General features: G+C 34.6%; 1 protein-coding gene across 1 annotated transcript in view; it reads right to left on the bottom strand.

Annotated features, from left to right (window-relative positions):
* LOC150099292 (DBH-like monooxygenase protein 1) overlaps positions 1-19,951 on the bottom strand; it is an 86,238-nt gene that overhangs the window by 3,808 nt on the left and 62,479 nt on the right. Inside the window, exons 11-12 of the mRNA XM_090404304.1 lie at positions 11,421-11,480; positions 2,997-3,130 (exon numbers count right to left, since the gene is read on the bottom strand). Of these exons, the coding sequence (XP_090260430.1) occupies positions 2,997-3,130; positions 11,421-11,480 (194 nt within the window). The remainder of the gene's footprint in view (positions 1-2,996; positions 3,131-11,420; positions 11,481-19,951) is intronic.

Consider the following 19,951-nt stretch of genomic DNA (forward strand, 5'->3'; position numbering starts at 1 on the left):
TACAACACCAGAAGTTCCAGGAGTGTGGAAAGAATGTAAAATTGTTCCACTGCATAAAGGGAATAAGACTGTGGGTACAAATTATAGGCCAGTCTGTACATCCAGAGTTGTGTTAAGGTACAATAGAGATTGGTGAGAACTGCAATACAGAAATGAGTTCATAACAGCAGCATTCTCTGTGCTTGTAAGCATAGGTTTATAGGTTTGTTAAAGGGAGATCATGTTTTAGTAACTTAATTTTAGTAACTTAGTACAAGGTGACATTTGTCACCTTGTACTATAACAAGGTGACAAATGTCTTGGACAAGAGAGATGCGTATACAGTAGTGTACTTAGATTTTGTAAAGGCTTTTGATAGATTGCCACACCACAAGTTGGTCATTAAACTGAAGCATATGGGATTGGATGATAGATTAGTGAGTTAGATATGTGAATGGCTACCAGATAGGCATCAGCAAGTTGTGTATGAGAGAGCAGTATCCTGAAAGAGGAGAGTCACTAGTGATGTGACACTAGGATCTGTATTGGGGCCATTGTTGTTCAATTTGTATATTAATGATAATGGGATGGGTTTAACTAGTGATATGCAACTGTTTGCAGATGATGCAAAATTGGGGAGAGGAATGCAGAGTCAAGCAAATGTTATGGCCTTATAGGAGGACTTGAATAGATTGTATGAACACGCAGGTAAGTGGAACTGTCGTTTCAAAACCTTACACTTGCAAAGTGTAAGGTTTTGAAATTTAGTGAGACAATGGGATATAAAGTAAACACTTGGTGGGGAAACTTTTAAAAAGGTAGAAGAAATGAGAGATCTGGGAGTGGTAGTGGACAAGGACCTGAAATTCAGGGGCCACATTGCACAAGTTGTGAAGTCACCACATTGGATAATGCAATAATCTAGAGGACCCTGATGTACAGAAATAAAGCAGTTATGATTCCATTGAATAAGTCTTTGTAAAATTTCATATGGATTAGTGTGCACAGATTTGGTCACCTGGTGACAAGGATATGGAATGTGGAGTATGAAGATAGATTGAAAGAATGTAAATTGCAAAGCCTTGTGAATAGGAGGAGGAGAGGGATATGATTGAAACATATGAGTTGGTCAGGAGGTGGTTATCAGATTGACATGAAAGAAATTTTTCCCAGAATAGGAGAGATAGAACAAGTGGCCATCCCTGGAAACTGCATCAAGAAGGTGTGAGGAGAAGGTTCTTTGCATGGAGAGATTTTGGTAAGTGGAATGCATTGCCTGAGTATGTTGTGAATGTGGATACACCGAATCAGTTTAAGGTATGGTTGGATGTGCTTCATGTGTTATAGTGTCTACCTCTCACAATGAGTCTCTTACTCCATGGAGTTCAGATGTTAATAATAATAACAATACACTAAACATGATATTTTTTCAAGCCACTTTATGCAAGGTGGTGTTTCACAATACTGAAATTGACCTATCAACTAAACACAACTGCCCACAGTGGGATTTAAATTATCAGAGCAGATATGCCAACCTGGAAACACATTATAGCACCCCCCCCCCTCCCAAGAAGATTGTAAAATCATGATTTATGATCACTACATTGCTATAATCAGTGATAGATGTGTACATTCTGTACTTTTAAATAAGGTGAAATAATTTCTGATATATGTCTCTTACAGATTATTTCATTTGGCTTTGATAGAATTAACAGAAATTGTTTTCTTTAAATAGATAAAATAATGGGTGTTCTTATATCTATTCATATATCTGCATCAAGTTACTCTGGATGCAAGTATAATTTTTTTAATGTTAATCCCAAATACAAGATCTTAACCTTAAAGCCGTAGTGCATTAATAATACATAAGCTAATGCATAAATCTTTCTTTAATATGTGTACTTTTTGCAAACCACTTTAGAAATCCAAGGTAGTGGTCTCACACTGCATGAGACCACATTTGTATGTAAACTACATAGATGGGACACCATATTTTTAAATATGGTGTCCCATCTTCCATTAATGTAAGTCCAATGGCCTATCATGGCCAAGTAACTTATTTTCATAAACCTATCAAATATTAAATATTAAATATTAAATAGCTATTATAAGGCAGTTAATGTTATCACTATAGTCTGGTAAGTCATTTGTCAATGTGTATATTCTCTGGAATGATTTATTTTTTCTTTTTATTTTTTTTTGGCAGGGGGGGCACTTCCATATCAGATTGGTTGAAGACTGCTTATAAATATTTCAGATGGTGCAGATGGCTGAAAAGTGCTTATAAATATTTCTTGTGTCCTCAATAGAATCCAAAGGTTTTTCCAGCAAAAAGACATTGTGATTATCAACTGTGCTATGAACCTAATTATTTTGTTTTCACCCTCTCCTCTCCAGTGCTAGTGTAAAAACTCTTTTCTATAATATTTATCTATTTTAAAAACATATGCTAAACTATAAAATTATTATCTCAGTATGAACTATAGCATACTGCTAAATGAAGCTGGAGTGTAGAAGTTAGTTTTTTAATACTCAAGAAATAATACAGCACTATGCAAAATACAAAACACATGCCTTTTTTTGTTATATATCAACTATATGCATTATATAACTTCTGATGTATGGCAGCTTGTATTTTCTCATCATTATATTTCACTCCATATGTTGAAATTATGTTAAAAAAAGTGTAGCATTGTTAGTTAACAAAGAATGGGAACAACAGCATATTATTACAGTGGTAATGATGAATGTAAAAAGAAGTTACATATAACTTCTTTTCAACTAAGCAAAATCCACACAACTCTAAATTTAAGCCCTTAAAAGAAAGTCTGTCTACTCCTGACATAGATGCTTCATTTAAAAATAAAATGTCTCATACAATAAAGAATGCAATAAAAATAAATAAAATAAACATGTTAAAATAAAATTCAAAGTATGTTTAATGGCTCCATTCCTAAGAGTCTGCAGCATGTGAAAATTTCTAAAGCAGATAGTTTAACTTTTTTTTAATGGCTTACGTTAAGAAATTTTCAATTCCAGCCAAGCCCATAACCAAGCTACAGGTGGCAGCACTTAATGCTCGTGCCCTTGCAATTCTTGGGTAGTAAAGAAGAAATGCCAAACACATTTCCTGTTTAGTTCCAAGTCCTCCCTAAAAGAGAAAACAGATAAATAAAAACTAGATTTTTTTTTATTCAGTGTTATATGCAATCTGCATTCGATAATACAAATAATACAATGTTATATGCATACTGATTCATCTTTAACTGGAACTATCGCATATTGGATTATATCTGACACAAAAGTTACAAGAGATTTAAGGGTCTGAACACTAACCATTCAATCATTAATAAAGTTTGAAAATTTGTCTACACATTGTTACATTTGATCAAATGTTTAAAATCCAGTAGTAATGTTTATTTTGCTGATGCTGTTGCAAGATATGTGCAATAGAACCAACACTCCTGAGCTTTGCAAACTTTATTATTATTATTACTGTTATATAACAATAATAATAATAAAGTCTGCAAGTGCCTGGCCTCCCTGGAGGTGTTGAGTCTTTGGACTACTCCAGGGAGTAGTCCAAAGACTCAGCAAGGAAGGGCACTTTTCTACAACTCTCCGTCTCCAGCACCCAATCCACCAACTACAATAAACTGCAACTACCTTCATCATCTACACCAACGCCATCTACCACCATCCACCACCACCACCAGTATTTTCACAAACAATTACAAACATCCATGCCCATGGTGGGATTCGAACCTGCAGCCTTTTGGCTGGAGAGTGGATACGATAACTACTTATTGATATCAGCAATAATCAAAATTGATATCAGCAATTGAAAACATTTAAGAAAAAAAGTATTTAGCACAAAAATATAAAAGCATACACCTGTTCAGAACAGCAACTCAGTTTTTTCAGCTATGCTTATGAAAGTTCAGTGTGCATAGCATGTATCTCCCTGCACACATCAAAAGGTACTGTATTTCCTGCCAAACAGATAATAATGTCTGGTGCTTAAGTGTTACAACAATCCCTTGTATGTAATTCTTCCATGTATGGTGGTACATGCAGTGTCCTTTACATAATGCCAAAAGAAAAAGTCGAGCAGAGCTAAATCTGGTGACTCTGCAGGCCAGGCACTTGCATATTTGAAAGGATCATTACAGTATGATGAATGTGAGGGATGCTCCATCTTGTTGAAGATGGCATTAGGTTTGCTCTCAAAGAGCTGTAGCATATCACAGTATGCACTTCTAGGTACCGTTTTTTCAAGAAAGAAAATGACAGTCCATAAACTTTATTGTATGTCTGGGCATAAAGAATTAACTTTTGAATTGTCCCTTGAATGTTCAACAGCAAATGTGTGGAATTTCAGAACCCAATATATAGATATTATGTCTGTTCACTTTTCCTGACACATGAAATACAGTTTTGTCACTGAAACACATTTCCTCCTCTTTGATGCAGGCCATCATGTGCTTGCACATAATGAACAAACTATTGTGTTGTTTGATGTAATGCAGTGGGTGGATTACAAGGCGCTTTTGCAGAGTTCACTCTTGTGCCCATGTAACTTTCCACTCATGGCTACACTGCCATGTTAACTTTTGCAGGCTTCATATAAATGAATTTCAAACATGATCAACTATTTCTTCATTCACTCATGGTCAGCCAAGAGACTCTTCACTTTACAGATGTAACTAGTCTCCTGAAATTTACACTTGAAGGATTCTTTTCATACTTTTTTCCAAATGTTCGCTGAACAGAGACAACAGAATTCATGGAATGAAACTCCAAGAGACAAAAAAAAAGTACAGTCCTGTCCACTCACCATCATTTACTTTACTAAACTGGCAGCACAGTACATTATGCATTCTAGTAGTAACCATTGGAAATTAATTCTTGTGCCCATCTAACAGAAATTCAAACATAATTTGGAATTCAAAGACTTTTGAGTTCCTATTTCAAATCATGCATGTTGCATATTTTTGCTACTGATAATTTCTTCATAAAAAAAATTTATAATTTTTTTTTTATGAAGGTGAAGAAGAGGAGATGGTGAAGGGTGAGATGGAGGAGATTCACTTTTATTCTGGAAAACATGTCTTGAGAGTACATGTTATGTACTGCATATCTTATGCAGTGCATAAGATGATCCCACTCCCTAGTCATAAATTTGAAAGGCGCATTCTATACCTTAAAATCCCAATAAATATGAGCCTGGAAACATTGCATTTCTAAGATATATTCCTTTGTAGTTGCAGCATGAACATCGACCGCATACAAAGCAGATTGATGCAAACTCAATAAATCACATGACTGCAAACAACTCAGAAGCACATGCAAGACATGCCTGTTTGTGCTCATTATAATAGGTTCACCTCAAACAAGTGGCAGTTACTGGTTGTTGCAGTGTTTCTAAGTCATACATAGTGTTCTGTGATGGAGGGAGAGTTCACGTTTACTGAAATGGATGATATGCACTTTTAGCATGGACTTGCCAACAATAATGCACATGAAGCACATTGACTTTATCAAGAGGTTTTTCTTGCTCATTAGTCCATACTCTCAAAAGTTCACTATTTCACTAAATTTCATCTTTATTTTCATCACTGTGCCATGCTCACAATGGTGAGCATGGCATAGTTTCTGAACCATGAAATGAAAGAGAGAAATTAACTGTTATGGTAACAGAAACTGAGGAAAGACACACTGCATCTAGCAGATTCATGAAATCCATGCACATGAGAGAACTGTAGTGGAAGAGTTTTGGAGAATGCAATGTCTCCAAAAGAGTTGCATGGAGGTTCATTAGCTTTAATTGAAAATCGGCTTTACTTATGTCATTTTCAGTTTGTTCAAGCACTTTATCATATGATTAAAACAGAATCCATATTACTATGTAGATTCTATAGATCATCATTTATTGACTGGTATTTTCTCAGTTTTTATAACAGCATATGTAGAAACAACAATTTCTCTCCTATCTCTTTTTCACAGATGAGGTGATGTTAACTCAAGTATTTTTAATTATCACACAATCATATGCAGGATAATCAAAAAATCTACATGCAGTTATTTAGTCAAACATTAGCAGCATTCTCCATCCACATATGACAAGGTATCTACAAAGGTCCTGTAAGTTTGCCAAAACAAACTTACAGGACCTTTGTAGTATGACTTCTTACAAAATTTGGTGGAAAATATCTTAAATGATGTGCTTGATAATGTTCCCTTAGCAGAGGAGAAAATATGTGGTTCATAAATGATGGAGCTCCAACTACCATAGGATATGTGTATACTTATGTATATATAAATCTACCATAGTAAACGTGTAGACTTATGTATATAAGGGGCTCACAGAAGAGAAGAAAAGGAGAGAGAGAGAGAAGATATGTCTGTTTTGAAAAATATCATACAATTGCTAATTTTGAAAGGTTGATGGAGGTGGAGCATAATTTTCACTATTGCATAAAAATATTGAGTAAGATTTTCAATAAAACATAAGTTATAACAGTCACAATTCTGGTTAGCTCTGATTTGAAAACAAATTACCTGAAGTTTTATATGTTATATTTTAATTTAAATTATAAAAGAAAATTTGAATTCCACAAAACTGGCAAACCAACCAGAAGAAAATATATGGAACAAATATATAATAATATCTAATACATTAATATAATATATAATATAATAATATACCTCATAGCTTTAGTTGTTTTAGCTGTAAATCAAAAACAATGATCAAAGATTTTCATGTGACCACAAAATTAGGAAATCAGATCTGTTGGCCTAATATTTCAAATATGAACTGATTAAAGCTTAATACAATGAAGCAATCACCTTATTTCTACTTGTCAATATACTTTTTGTCATAGTAGCCAGAATCTGTGTTAACTTCACTATCTTTGCAATGTACTCTCAGAACGTTAATGTTCTTCCTGCTATTACTCCAAAGACCTCTAACCACCTCCTCCTCCATTACTTCCAGCATAAACAGATCATGTAAGAATCTAGATCAGTAAGTAAGTAAGATTAAAATAAAAATCATAGTAGAGAGAAAGAGAAGCACATAGCATGAAGCAGCTACTGCAAGTCTAAGGTATCAAGTAATGGTTGGAGTATTGCTATGCAGAAGGAAATGGTACCAACTAAACAATCCATATATATTAGTTAAAATTATAAATAAAATACCTGAAACCTTGTTCATTAGTCCCATTGAAGTTTTTAATATCCAAGGCAGTGTTAAGAATCTACAACAATACCAAAATTAACATGCAGAATGCAAGAAGGAGCGGAAACCTGCCAAACCTTATAAAAAAGAAAAGAGACTACTTTAAACTGAATTCAATTTAGTGAAAGTGAAATGAGATGTATTATATTCGTGAAACTTCACTCCAGAAGGTGGAGGAGGTAAAGCATCTAGGAGTGATGGATGGAGAGTTGAAGTTCAGGAGACACATTGCAAAAAAACGACACTGATAAGTAGGGATAAGGAGGTGATAGCATAGTGCCACTATAAAACACTGATCATATTGCATCTGAATTTCTGCATAGATTTGTCTGGATGATAGGAAAACAGAGTCTAGAGACAAGTGATGCTCTCAGGACTGAGGCATGTTGAGTATGAAGACAGAATGAGGGAATGTACTCTACAGAGATTGGCTGATGTTACTGAGATATAAGTTGGTGAGAAGATACTATCAGAGGAAACATTTCATAGAATAATATGTAGTGGGAAAACAAAAAATCATCCATGGAAGCTGTACAAGGATCATGTGAGTAATGAAGTGAAAAAGAGATTTGCATTTATCTTGGTCTTTTTCCTGGAATCACACACCTGTTTTGCTAACCTTTCCTCTCCTGATCTATTTAAGTGACACTACTATTTTTGAAAAATCAATGTTTGCATATTCCTAAATGATAACAATGTCAAGTTTCTTTCTCCTATCTTCATTTTTAATATAATTTTGCCATTGTTGTTATCTGTTCACTCCTCATTCATTTTTATTAAAACTTTTATATCTTGTAATCGCTAGTGTTTGGTCAACTGTTTTATTTCTAACCTAACATTCAGATCCATAAGTTAAATCACTATACTGTAGTTCAGTGCTTTGGCTAATTTCTCTTATTCCATTTAAATTAATTCAATTGGCTCTCCATTATATGAACTCAGCTTATTCTACTGTCTATTTCCAAATTTTATGCAGTTGAGGTTTTCCATGTTCCTGACTGCTATTATAGTTTTTGTTATTTTATTGCTGACTTTCCATACCAAATTGTTACTGCACTTATTCAATTTAGTTAAAAATTCCTAAAGACTTGTACTGGATTTACAAATGTATTGAGAAATCTGCACCATTATCTGCACAAAGTTAAAGAGATGAGTTCACTATTTCTGATTTTCATATCAGATTTAATACCACTTTCATTCATAAAGTGTTTCATTTAGATGATGGACAATGTCATTGATGAAAGCTATATCTTCATGCCAGTTCAGGATAGATACAAGAGCATATAGGGATTTGAAAGAGAAATGACCACTATTTCATTTTTCATTAGTAAAGCAATGATAATCACAATGAAAAGAAAAATGTGTATGAAAGTTTTTAAAATGATCAAAGTCAATCAGCTTTGAATTCATTGACATTGAATTCAATATACAAATATTATTGATAAAAGAAAAAAGCTTGAAAACAAGAAAACATTTTGCCACAGTCTTGGAGAGAGAGTGACAAAATGTAAAAAACATGCTGACTGATTCACTGAAGCATGCAGCAATGCAATCATCGAAAAATATGAAATTCATGGTGGATTCAAGAAATTAAGAGGCAATTACAAAAGAGAAGAAATCACAGTGATTTCTACACTGGTGAGTCAGCAAGTGCCATTTTTTCTAATTAGTTTCACTTCTTTTCAATTGATACATCTTACATTTATGATGCCTGTCTTCAGTTCTGCTGATGTGACTTTGTTCCAGTAGCTGAATTTTCGCTCTATGCCTTAATTCTCTGACAAAAATAAGCCCATCTTTGTTTATTCAGTCTCTACATGGATACCTAATAACAGAGTGCACCACAAGAAGCTAAGGACTGGACATTGGATAACATGTGTTGTTTCTGTTCTGCATATTCCATGTAAGTTATGTGGAGGTCTCCTTCACATTATCTAGCTCTGATCCTTAAGTGACCTTTAAAAAATAAGGTTATTTCTTAACCTAAGTGACCTTTAAAAAATAAGGTTATTTCTTAACCTTCTTTCTTTCTTAAGAAATAATGATCCTAAACAAACTCCTGTGCACAAACCACTAATTGATTTCTACTTTGGGGACAATGCTTCTCCATACATAACTTACTGATACCTATCTTATATCCAATCTCCTATTCCAACTCATTATCTTTTATTCAATCTCATCTGCACCAGTTTAAATTCTGTTAGTTTCAGATCATTTTATTTAAAGAACAGCAAGTGTTATTGTAATGTCTTTTCTTATATGGTGTATCTGAAGGATGAAGGAAAGTATAAACAAATGATGAAGCAATGGAAACAAAACATGAGTGCAGACTGGAGACTGCAGATATGAGACTTCTTAGGAAAATTACAAAAGTCAACAAATGGAACTAATAGCAGACCCATATTAAAAATTGAAGACATCAAAAAAGAACTTGAAATTATTAACATTCAAGTTAATAATTTGTAAGCAGAACTGTATGGTCACTTAAACATAATGGAAGAGAAAAAGATAAGCAAGACACATTCTTAATGCAGTAAAAAAACTCAGAGGTAGACCAAGAAGACACAGAGGGGTTGATATGATTAGAAGTGCTTAGAGCAGTGTTTCTCAAACTTCAGATATCTGCATACCTCCTTCTTAAATTTTCATTATTACCAAGTACCCTCTTATCAAAATAATAAATAAATAAATAAATAAAGCATATTTCATTGTAAATGTCTATTTTATTTGAATTTATATGTTCATGTAAACATAAAATATGATTTATTTTTAATAGAACAAAATTTGGAATAGGTTGCTCTTCATTTCCCGTCCATGAAAATCCACATTTCAAGTAATTCGTATCATACTTATGAAGATTTTTCATCTTCTTCCTAGTTGGTTCTCTAGAGATGTCAGACGACACACCCTTACCAATTTCAATGATCCAGATACAATATCAACGTTTTCTTGTTGCTTACAGCTACTTGTATTTGCTATATTGCTCTCTTTTGTACGTTTTATAAATCGTCTTTAACTAATGATCCATACTTAAGAATTTGAAAGCTAAAAAAATTACCATATTTACTCGAATACAACTCGCACTTTTTTTCACAAAATTAAAGCTAAAAAATCGTGGTGTGAGATATATGCAGGGATTTTCTGAAACTAAAGTTTTCAGAAAAAAAAAAACAACTGAAAATGGTGTGACTTACCAAGAAGCTCCTGTTCGCTATCGCTACTTTTGACATCGAGAACAGTTTCCTTGTGTGCATCGTCAAAGTCATCTAGCCAAATAGCTTCATCTTCTTTCCCATTATTTCAAGCAAAAATTACCAGTAATTTACAAGACTTGAGATATGTAATGAACAATCCTACGAATGATTAATGAGAAATCATTAGTATTCTTTGGTACAACGACTTATAAAGTCATTGTGCCAAAGAATACTAATGACTTCTCATTAGTATTAGGCAAGCCAACAGTTGAGTTGAAATATTAATTCTCTTCAACCGAATTCCATACTATCTGAAACACATTCACAATATATTTCTTAGTTTTAACACGTTCACGACAGGGTGATGTCAAACAAAACCATATGTTGCACTGGCAACATATGGTTTTGCTTGAGTCCATACAGCAGTTTCTGTTGGAGGGGAGATGCGATTCATTAGTTAGTGCCGTTTTTATCTCAGTTGTCAAATAGTTGCACTATTTGTTGAGAAATATATTACACAGACTGCAAATGTCTCTGTACCTTATTCAGTGATATACAATAAAACTACTTGTTTTTCTTGCGTCTTCAGTACAGTGACACTGTTGGGGAGGGCATGTTGTTTACCGCAGGGAGCGAGTTACTATCGCTAGGACGTGAATGCTGTGCCAATAGTAACTATAAATTTGAGTAGGAGAATTCATTCATAATATATAATTTATTGAGAAATATATACGTTTAAAATAATTATTTTTTTCTTAATAATGATTCCATATGTTAATGATGCATAGCCGAAAATTGCCACATACCCCTGAAGACCTTTCGCGTATCCCCGGGGATACGAGTACCACACTTTGAGAAACACTGGCTTAGAGGATCAAAATATAAGAGTTGATCAAATCAGAGACCTGACAAATTTCAATTTGGAAAGCTGCTGATGATGAAAACTAGTCATTAAATAATAATTGTTGAACTATCATAAAACAGCAAAACTTATAATTAAAACTTACAAAAGTGGTGAAATTTCTTTGGGAAGAGTCATAGGTACATTCCACTACTAGCTGATCTCCCTGAAAAAAAAAAAAGTAAGTAATGTCATAAGTTATATTACTGTTATTTGAAAAACAATACTTTTACATATACAATATAGGTATTTTATGGTTACTTCATTCATATACGGTTGAATCTCACTATAAAAAACTTAATACCACAGAATTGATTCATTATAATGAACACTATGCTAAAGTGAATTTTCTTTTTTAGTAGGCTAGAGTCTCGTTCGTTATCGGAATTAACCAGACAAATCGCTCCACCAACTAAGAACGGCCATGCACCACCACCCACTGAATCAAGAAAGAGCTCTTAATCTATCAATCCTTCCAGTGTCCGGGCCGGGTAAGTTTTCCCATGTTGAGTCAAATTAAGCCGCAGGCTCCACTCCTGGTGGTGCCCTTCCGTCAATTCCTTTAAGTTTCAGCTTTGCAACCATACTTCCCCCGGAACCCAAACACTTTGGGTTCCCGGAAGCTGCCTGCCGAGTCAGTTGAGGAACTTAAGCAGATCGCTGGTTGGCATCGTTTATGGTTAGAACTAAGGTGGTATCTGATCGCCTTTGAACCTCTAACTTTCGTTCTTGATTAATGAAAACATTCTTGGCAAATGCTTTCACAGTTGTTTGTCTTGTGACGGTCCAAGAATTTCACCTCTAGCGTCGCAATACAAATGCCCTCGTCTGTCCCTCTTAATCATTACCTCTTGTTCTGAATACCAACAAAATAGAACCGAGGTCCTATTCCATGCACCATTATTCTGGCGTTACGCCTGCTTTAAGCACTCTAATTTTTTCAAAGTAAATGTGCCGGTCACCCAAGACACTCGGTGAAGAGAATCAAGGAAAACCAGCGAGATTGTTCAGGCCAGGCAGTAACCACCAGAATTTATTTATTTAGCATTTGGCTAAGAAGAATAAATGCATATTCCACCACACACACACACACACACACACACACACACACACACACAAAAAGGACATACAAGACAATAAAATGTATAAAAGAATAGAATAGTGTGAAGTGACACTGTAGTCATATATGCAAATAAAAATGTACAAATAAGCATAAAATTAAAATTGAATGTCTAAGTTTGACAGCCAATCAACAGGATCTGTAGAAACTTATAAAGTCAGTTACAGCTCTTGTGTAGGCTCTGTGAGGACAAATGTGATATGTTGTATAGTTTGATTATCCTCACCACAGTCACAAGATGAGTTTGGTCTTATTCCCCAAGTAAACAAGGAAGATCTGCATCTACCATGGTTGGTGCGAACCCTATTCAGTGAGGCCCATATTTTTCAAGGTAGGCCAAACCCTGATGGAGGGCTGTTTGGGTTAAAGACAGTCTGCCAGATTATTGGGACTTGGGCAGTCCTTTCTGTGTGCCATGCTCTTATTGCATCATAGCCCTCAGTCGTTGTGCCATTATAATAGGTGGGTGTCTTGACTTAAGCCTCTGTGATGTAAAGCTGTCAATATCAGAGTGTATAGGACGCAGTGGACTCCGTTAAATTTTTATATTCGCGAATCAGGTTGTCTTGGCATCATAGTTGTGGTAGTTGTATGTGGCTTAAAACTGGTAACCAATATGATGAAGTAGTCTTTATTGTTCCAGAAATGATATAATTGTCTGATACAGGATGGTATCAATTAATTTAATGTGTGCACTGTTCAACCAGATAGCTAAGTTATTCTGCAGCTCAGTAAACTAGGCCCAGAGCAGATGTCCTTAATGTGGGAGCACAATCCCCCCCCCAGGTTGTTCCAGCAAGTTTATGCAGTATGTTATTTCTAGTCCTGAGTTTGGCAGCAATATTGGAGAGATGTCTATTAAAGGAGAGGATTCTGTCCAGGGTTAGTTATGTCCAGATACTTTGGATTAAAATTGTGCCGTAGTATGTTCCCATTTAGTGGCACTCTTAAGATGTCACATGCCATGCTACTGTTCAAATGGAAACAGCATGTTTCAGTCTTGGTAGTGCTTGGAATAAGATGCCATTTCTCAAAGAAGTGGTTTAGCTCCTCCAGGTCACTAGTTAGCATGTGCTCTATAATACAGAGGTTCTGGTGTTTCATTTACATTTGCTTTACTAGTATTATTATATAGTTATTTCCATGGAGTCAGAAAACTCACTGCAGGAGATCCACACTAACCTTTATACACACAATACCTATCATACTTCTCCTTAAACTTGTTCACTATCATGGTGCTCAACTAATTCTGGCAACCAATTCCACTCATTCACCACTATCAAAGCAAAAATGCTAGTCCACACTTACTAATTACACTCATATACAACTTCCAAGGGTGATCCCTAGTTCTCTCTCTCCCTATTCATCACATATTGAAAAATTTCCTTTGTGTTAAGCTCATAAAACTCCTTTAATAACATAGGTTTCTATCATGTCTCTTCCTTTTTTTGCCTATCTACTAAACTTTGCAACCCACACACTTTCACATCCTATCCTCACAGGGAGTATCCAATAGACCTGTCACTAGCTTGGTCACTCATCTCTGAATCCTCTCCACCACCACCTCCTGATTCCCCAAGAAACTTAGGTAGTCAAATCTGTGCATGGTGGTCAAGATGCAGAAGAATCATGACCTAATAAAGAGGATAATAACCTCCTATCTTTATTTGTTAGTGTATTTTTCAATGTCAAAATAATCTTCTGAGCTATTTTGCTCTCTGAATTTCAGCTATTTATCATTACTCCAAAGTCCCTAGCCTCATCAATTTCTTGTCATCCAGTACCATCCATATGATGCACAGTATATAACCTTTTCAACCCAAAGTGCATAACTTTACATTTTGCAACATTAAATTGATTACCATTATCCTTCATCTACAATACTAATTTACTTAAATCATCATGCCAGATATCTATCACCTTTTTCAACTATTGCCCTCTCCAGTTGCATCATCAGCAGGTAATTGAATCTCCCCACCCCCAAATATTTCCATATACCATTATTGTACAAATTAAATAGTAGTCCCTGGTACAGAACCCTGAGGCAGACTACTAGTCACCTCAGGGTGACTAGTAGTCTGCCTCAGGGTTCCTAGATTCCTCTCCACCACATACTACCCTCTGGTGTCTGTCAGCCCCCTTCTTCCTCCCCCCCCCCACCAATCCATATTACCAGCTCTTATCCTTAGCTGCTGCATTATTCCAAACTACCACAGTCCAAGATAATAATTTAAGAATAATTTAAAACTTTTCAGTTCAATCTGTTTTTCACTAGATGTCAATTAGATGCAACAATTTTTACCCTAAAAAGAAAAAATATTAAAGTGTATTAAAACAAATACACACATATTTTATTATAGACTATCACATTTTTATAATTTATTATGCAAAATTTGTTTCATTTACAGGAGACTTATTTATTTATATAGGGTTTCCCTGTTTCTCCCCATCTCTTTGGGGAAGCAGGTTGAGCCCTCCTAATGAGGGAGTAGGTATATATATTTTATGACTGTAAATCCATGTGTGTGTTCACAGGACTGGTTTGTCTGTTCTGAGGGATGAAAAACCTGAGTTTCCAAGTTAAAAAACCCACTACCTCCATATGAAACTGATAACTCACCTTTAGTGAGTTAGTCAATGTCTCATGGTATGGTATGGTATTCAGAAACATCCATGTTAGCAGTTGTGGTACTTTTATAGCAATAATAATATTGTTATTGAGACTAATGTACAGATAGCTAAAAAATTACCTCTTTTGTTAATTTATAATGTTTGGAAAGTTTGGCTTTAACTCATGGATTTGAGAGTTGGGTTTGAAATAAAGTAGTTCATCAAAGACTAGCGATCACAGATATGGAGTGCTGAGAAAAATTAGGAGAGTGAACAGATAATATATATCAATGTCGGAGTCATATTAAAAATGAAGATATTAGGAAGAAACTTCACTATTAGCATTCAGGAATGTGTGAGCAGAGCTAATTTAAAGTAGCATGGACATGGAAGATGAAAGGTTAGCAAAACAGGTGTTTGATGCCAAGATTACAGAAAAAACCTAAAGGAAGATCAAGATCTAGGTGGATTGATGCAATAAGCAGTGCCATTAATGACAGAAGTATAAGATATGACAACACCGAGTGCTAACAAGTGATAGACTTGTTAGCACTCGGTGTTGTCAAGTAAACAAGGAAGGATATCAGTATCTTATTGCTGTCGTTTAGAGTAGTGAAGCGCGATTAACAGTAGTTCAGTTAAAGCGTTGGAGAATTTTATTTAATGTGTTCCGCTAGCTCAAATAAGTTAATTTATAAGTGTGCTCGCAATAGATTGATGTATTGAAGATTATATCTGGTAAGAGTAGTCATACATGTTCATTCATTCTAACATTAACTATAGCTTATTTTAGAAGTTCAAGGTCCGAAATAAGATTGCTTGGAATATCGTCTACCTTGATTAGTGCCTGCTGTGAATTTAAACATTAAGTACAACTGATAGATGTGTGCAGACTGATCAAATGAGAAGTTTTATTTTATTAACTTGAGTTAAGAAAACTTGTAATTTTGAAGCAGTGAATTGTATGTTAAAGTTTAGAACATTGAATTGTAATGATTGACTTAGTGAGATGTATTAAGTTAATTGTATTGTTTCATTTAAAAGTAGAATTCATGTATTTGCTATATATCATATATTAAATGTTTTATTTTGTTAGTCTAAATATTGTGTTTGCATGAACTCCTTTTTATTGCACCGTTCATAAAAAATTCGAATCTTGCAGATGTCCCAAGTAGAGAAATAAATAATTCGGCCTAATGAGAAGACTGCTAACTTAATTAAGAATTGATCCTACTATTTTCTATAGACTAATCTAAAAATAGGGTGGCGCAGTATAATTATAAATTTCCCTACTTTTGGATCGGTGATCAATTTGAAATTAGTTGTTATTTACAGGGTGTTCGGGATAAATTTGACAGTTTCGTAAGGAAAAAGAAAATCTTCTTTGTATCTATTAAATTTAATGAATTGACAAAAAAACATTACAGGCAGAGTTAATTACAATACTATCAACAAGATTTACTCAAAATAACCATCATTAGCATCGATCACAGCTTCAATTCTGCTTCGGAACCTCGAACAAGCTGATGCTACAGTCTCCCTGGGAAGGGCCGCAAAAACTGTTTTAATTTTATCCATTAACTGGGCTTTTGTATTACTGGAAGTGCGATTGGTGTCTTTTTCAACTGCGCCCCATACAAAATAATCCATGGGGTTAAGGTCTGGGGAGTTTGGAGGCCAAACATTTGTACTGGTGAAGTCGTAGAAATTTTCAGACAACCATTTTTGACTTTTCCCAGAGGTGTGGCAAGGGGCCGAATCCTGCTGCCATACATACGGCCTACCATTGGCTACCCTTGTTATCCAGGGCTTGACTACAGTTAGCAACTCCACGAACAAAGCCCGAATTCCAATGCCAGGGTTCTTCAACACCTGTTCCTGCAGATTTGCGAGGAATTCTGCTGTACGAACGCAATCAGATCGTCTGCTAGGGATCTTTCTTCTTGCTACATCCTCGTAGTCACCATTGCAAGTCTCTAGTTCATGCCTGATTGTTTTTACTGTATTCAGGGAGCATTGGGCAGCAGTCGTAATATCCTTATTTTGATGGCGGGCACGAATCATCATGATACAAGTTATTCTCTTCCATGATTCAGGTGGGTTCCAGCTATCCATCCTTTCTGACATCTTGTATATGAATGAAGAAGGGTCCAAACTTTTAAATGAAGAGAAGTGTGTGTTAATACATGTAACTTACGGAAAAATATAATTAATTATAAATATGTCAAATTTATCCCGAACACCCTGTATAAGAGTGACTTGAAACTAGATGGTAAATTAGAACACAACATGAAAATAGAATGTCATGACAATACTATTAAAAAAATTACGGGTATCTCCATGGAGTCAGTAGACTCATCACGGGAGACCCAAACTATCAAAACAATATCTATCATATATCTTCTTGAATTCATTTACAGACGAAGAACTCACAACTGAGTCAGGCAATGCATTCCACTCATTCACCTCCCTCCAGGCAAAAAACCTCGTTCTCACACCCTTGTTAACCATGCTTTACCATAATTTCCAGGAATGACCTCTTGTTCTTCCATCACTATCACACAGCTGAAACATTTCCCCTGCATCAATCTTATAAAAACCTTTTAGTAATTTAAATGTTTCTATCATATCCCCTCTTCTCTGCCTATCAACCAACCTCTGCAATCCACAAGCTCTCAATCTATCAATGTAGGGAGCATTTTTTACATCACTCACCAACTTAGTCACTCTCCTCTGAACCCTCTCCACAACCTCCTCATCTCCAAGGAATCCAGGTGATCAGACTTGAGCACAGTAATCTAAATGTGGAATGGCAATTTGAATTCAAGAAAAAAATTAAGGAGCTGGTGATAGAACTTCTCTTATATAGCATCTACTCCATATTGGACACCATCTGATTGTGATGACCTTACTTTCTGAGCATATGGTGCTTTAACGATGATGAGCTAGTCAACACTAGTTGGCAAGAGGTGTTTTTCTTTTTTTTTTCTTCCCCTATGGACTAGGCTTAATAGAAGCCACTTGCAGCAATATAACAGCTTATCTATGGCTGAATAATGATTTCAATTGTAATTTTATAAAGTGTTTAAATAAAAATATCAAAATCTGAACATATTCTATTCATCCTAGTTGTTCACAAGAACACAAATAGACTTGCTGAATCATATTGTTAAATTGTGAATGAAAGTATTTTGTAAATTATAATACTTCATTCATGTTTAACATAATCTTCCATGTCATAAGCAAGACTTGTAAATATTATTTGTTGTTAGTCTCTTGCTTATAATGTGTTATTCATATAGTTGCCTTGAGTTTTGTTTGTTATTATTTAATAATATAATCTTAAGATATGTCATAATAATGAAAAGGCTCTGTATTAAATGTCATTTATTTCATTACTTTATTCCTTTAATAATATTATAAGAAATGGTATGTATGTAACTTTTATGTGCCTTATGTGAACTGTGATATATGTTTTTTATTATTTTAAATGAAAATGAAAGTAAATTCAAGGAATTCTGCTAATGAGATTTAATTGGTCACTGTCAAGGAAACGGAGTTATTTTTAGGTAGCGTGTGATTGGAGCGTGGAGTACTGTATACAAAGGGAGAAGCGAGTTGTTATGAGCAGAACTGGTCAGAACCGGATTTTGGCAGGAAAGAGGAGAAAAGAGTTAATTCGAAAACGAAAGTAAGATATAGGAGAAGCCCTAGAGACAGCATAGAGATAGGTAGTGAGTGGCAGAAGGGGAATTAATATACGTCGATATTCGACTAGGAAAGGACAAGGAATTAATAAGCATTTTGAATTACTTCTATGGGAGTTCTGATACTATGATAATTTCCAAATGGTTAGTGGAAGAATAGTGCAGAACTGAAGTTAACTGTTATTGCTTCACACAGGTTATAGAAAGGACAATTCTTACCGGGCTACAGCTTTTACACATCGAATTTACATAGGCACATTTGAAATTCTTGTTGACTTATACTTTATGGCAACACAATTCAAAGAAATCTTCCACTATAATAACTGAATTATAGACACAGAAATACACAAGTCTTGATGCACTTGGTTTAAGTTATCTACTAATTCCTTATTGTTAAGAATTGTCCTTTCTATAACCTGTGTGAAGCAATAACAGTTAACTCCGTCGGACATGTTTTCACCTTGGCTGTAGATTATATAAATTAATCGTTGGATGTAAGATGTATTGAAGTACTTTGCCTTCGAAATGATAAGCGCTATGTTGTTCTGTTAAGTGTTAACTGACTAAGAGAGAATATAGAAATATTTGTCATAAGATTAGCTATTGTTACATTTGGAAAGTTAAACTTTTAAGAACTATTTTAAATCTGATTGACTGAGCATAAAGAACTGAAGGGTGAATGTTTGTTAGTTAATGGATTGTGATTATTCTGAATACTTTAAACTGAGCTAATATATTTATGATTTAATTCATCTAATTGGGTAGAGAGAACTATATGAAAGAATTACTGATGCTTTAAGAATTAAGAAGTGTCAACATTAGCCATAATCTTCAAACCTAAATAAGAAGTTACTAATATCTGAATATGAATTTTTGTAATTGTTCAATTTGATAACCTTTTGCAGATAGTTATACTTGAATGTATATGTTGTACTATTCCACATTAAATGTTTTCTTTTGTTGAGTTAAGCTTGGTGTTTGCCTGATTTTCTTTCATTGCACAGCTCATAAAATTAATCGGACCTTTGAGGAAGCCTTAAAAGCTATCAATAACCTCGGCCTGAAGATAAAGTGATAAAATAAGTATAGTTGATGATTGATTCCTCTGTATTATTAAGACTAATCTGAATATAGGGTGGCACAGTATAATATAAATTTCTTTATATTCAGATGAGCATCAATCAACAACTAATGAATAAA

Source organism: Typopeltis vanoorti, chromosome 14, assembly GCF_054136105.1.
Source record: "Typopeltis vanoorti isolate ZY-2024b chromosome 14, IOZ_Tvanoo_1.0, whole genome shotgun sequence".
NCBI lineage: Eukaryota > Metazoa > Arthropoda > Arachnida > Uropygi > Thelyphonidae > Typopeltis > Typopeltis vanoorti.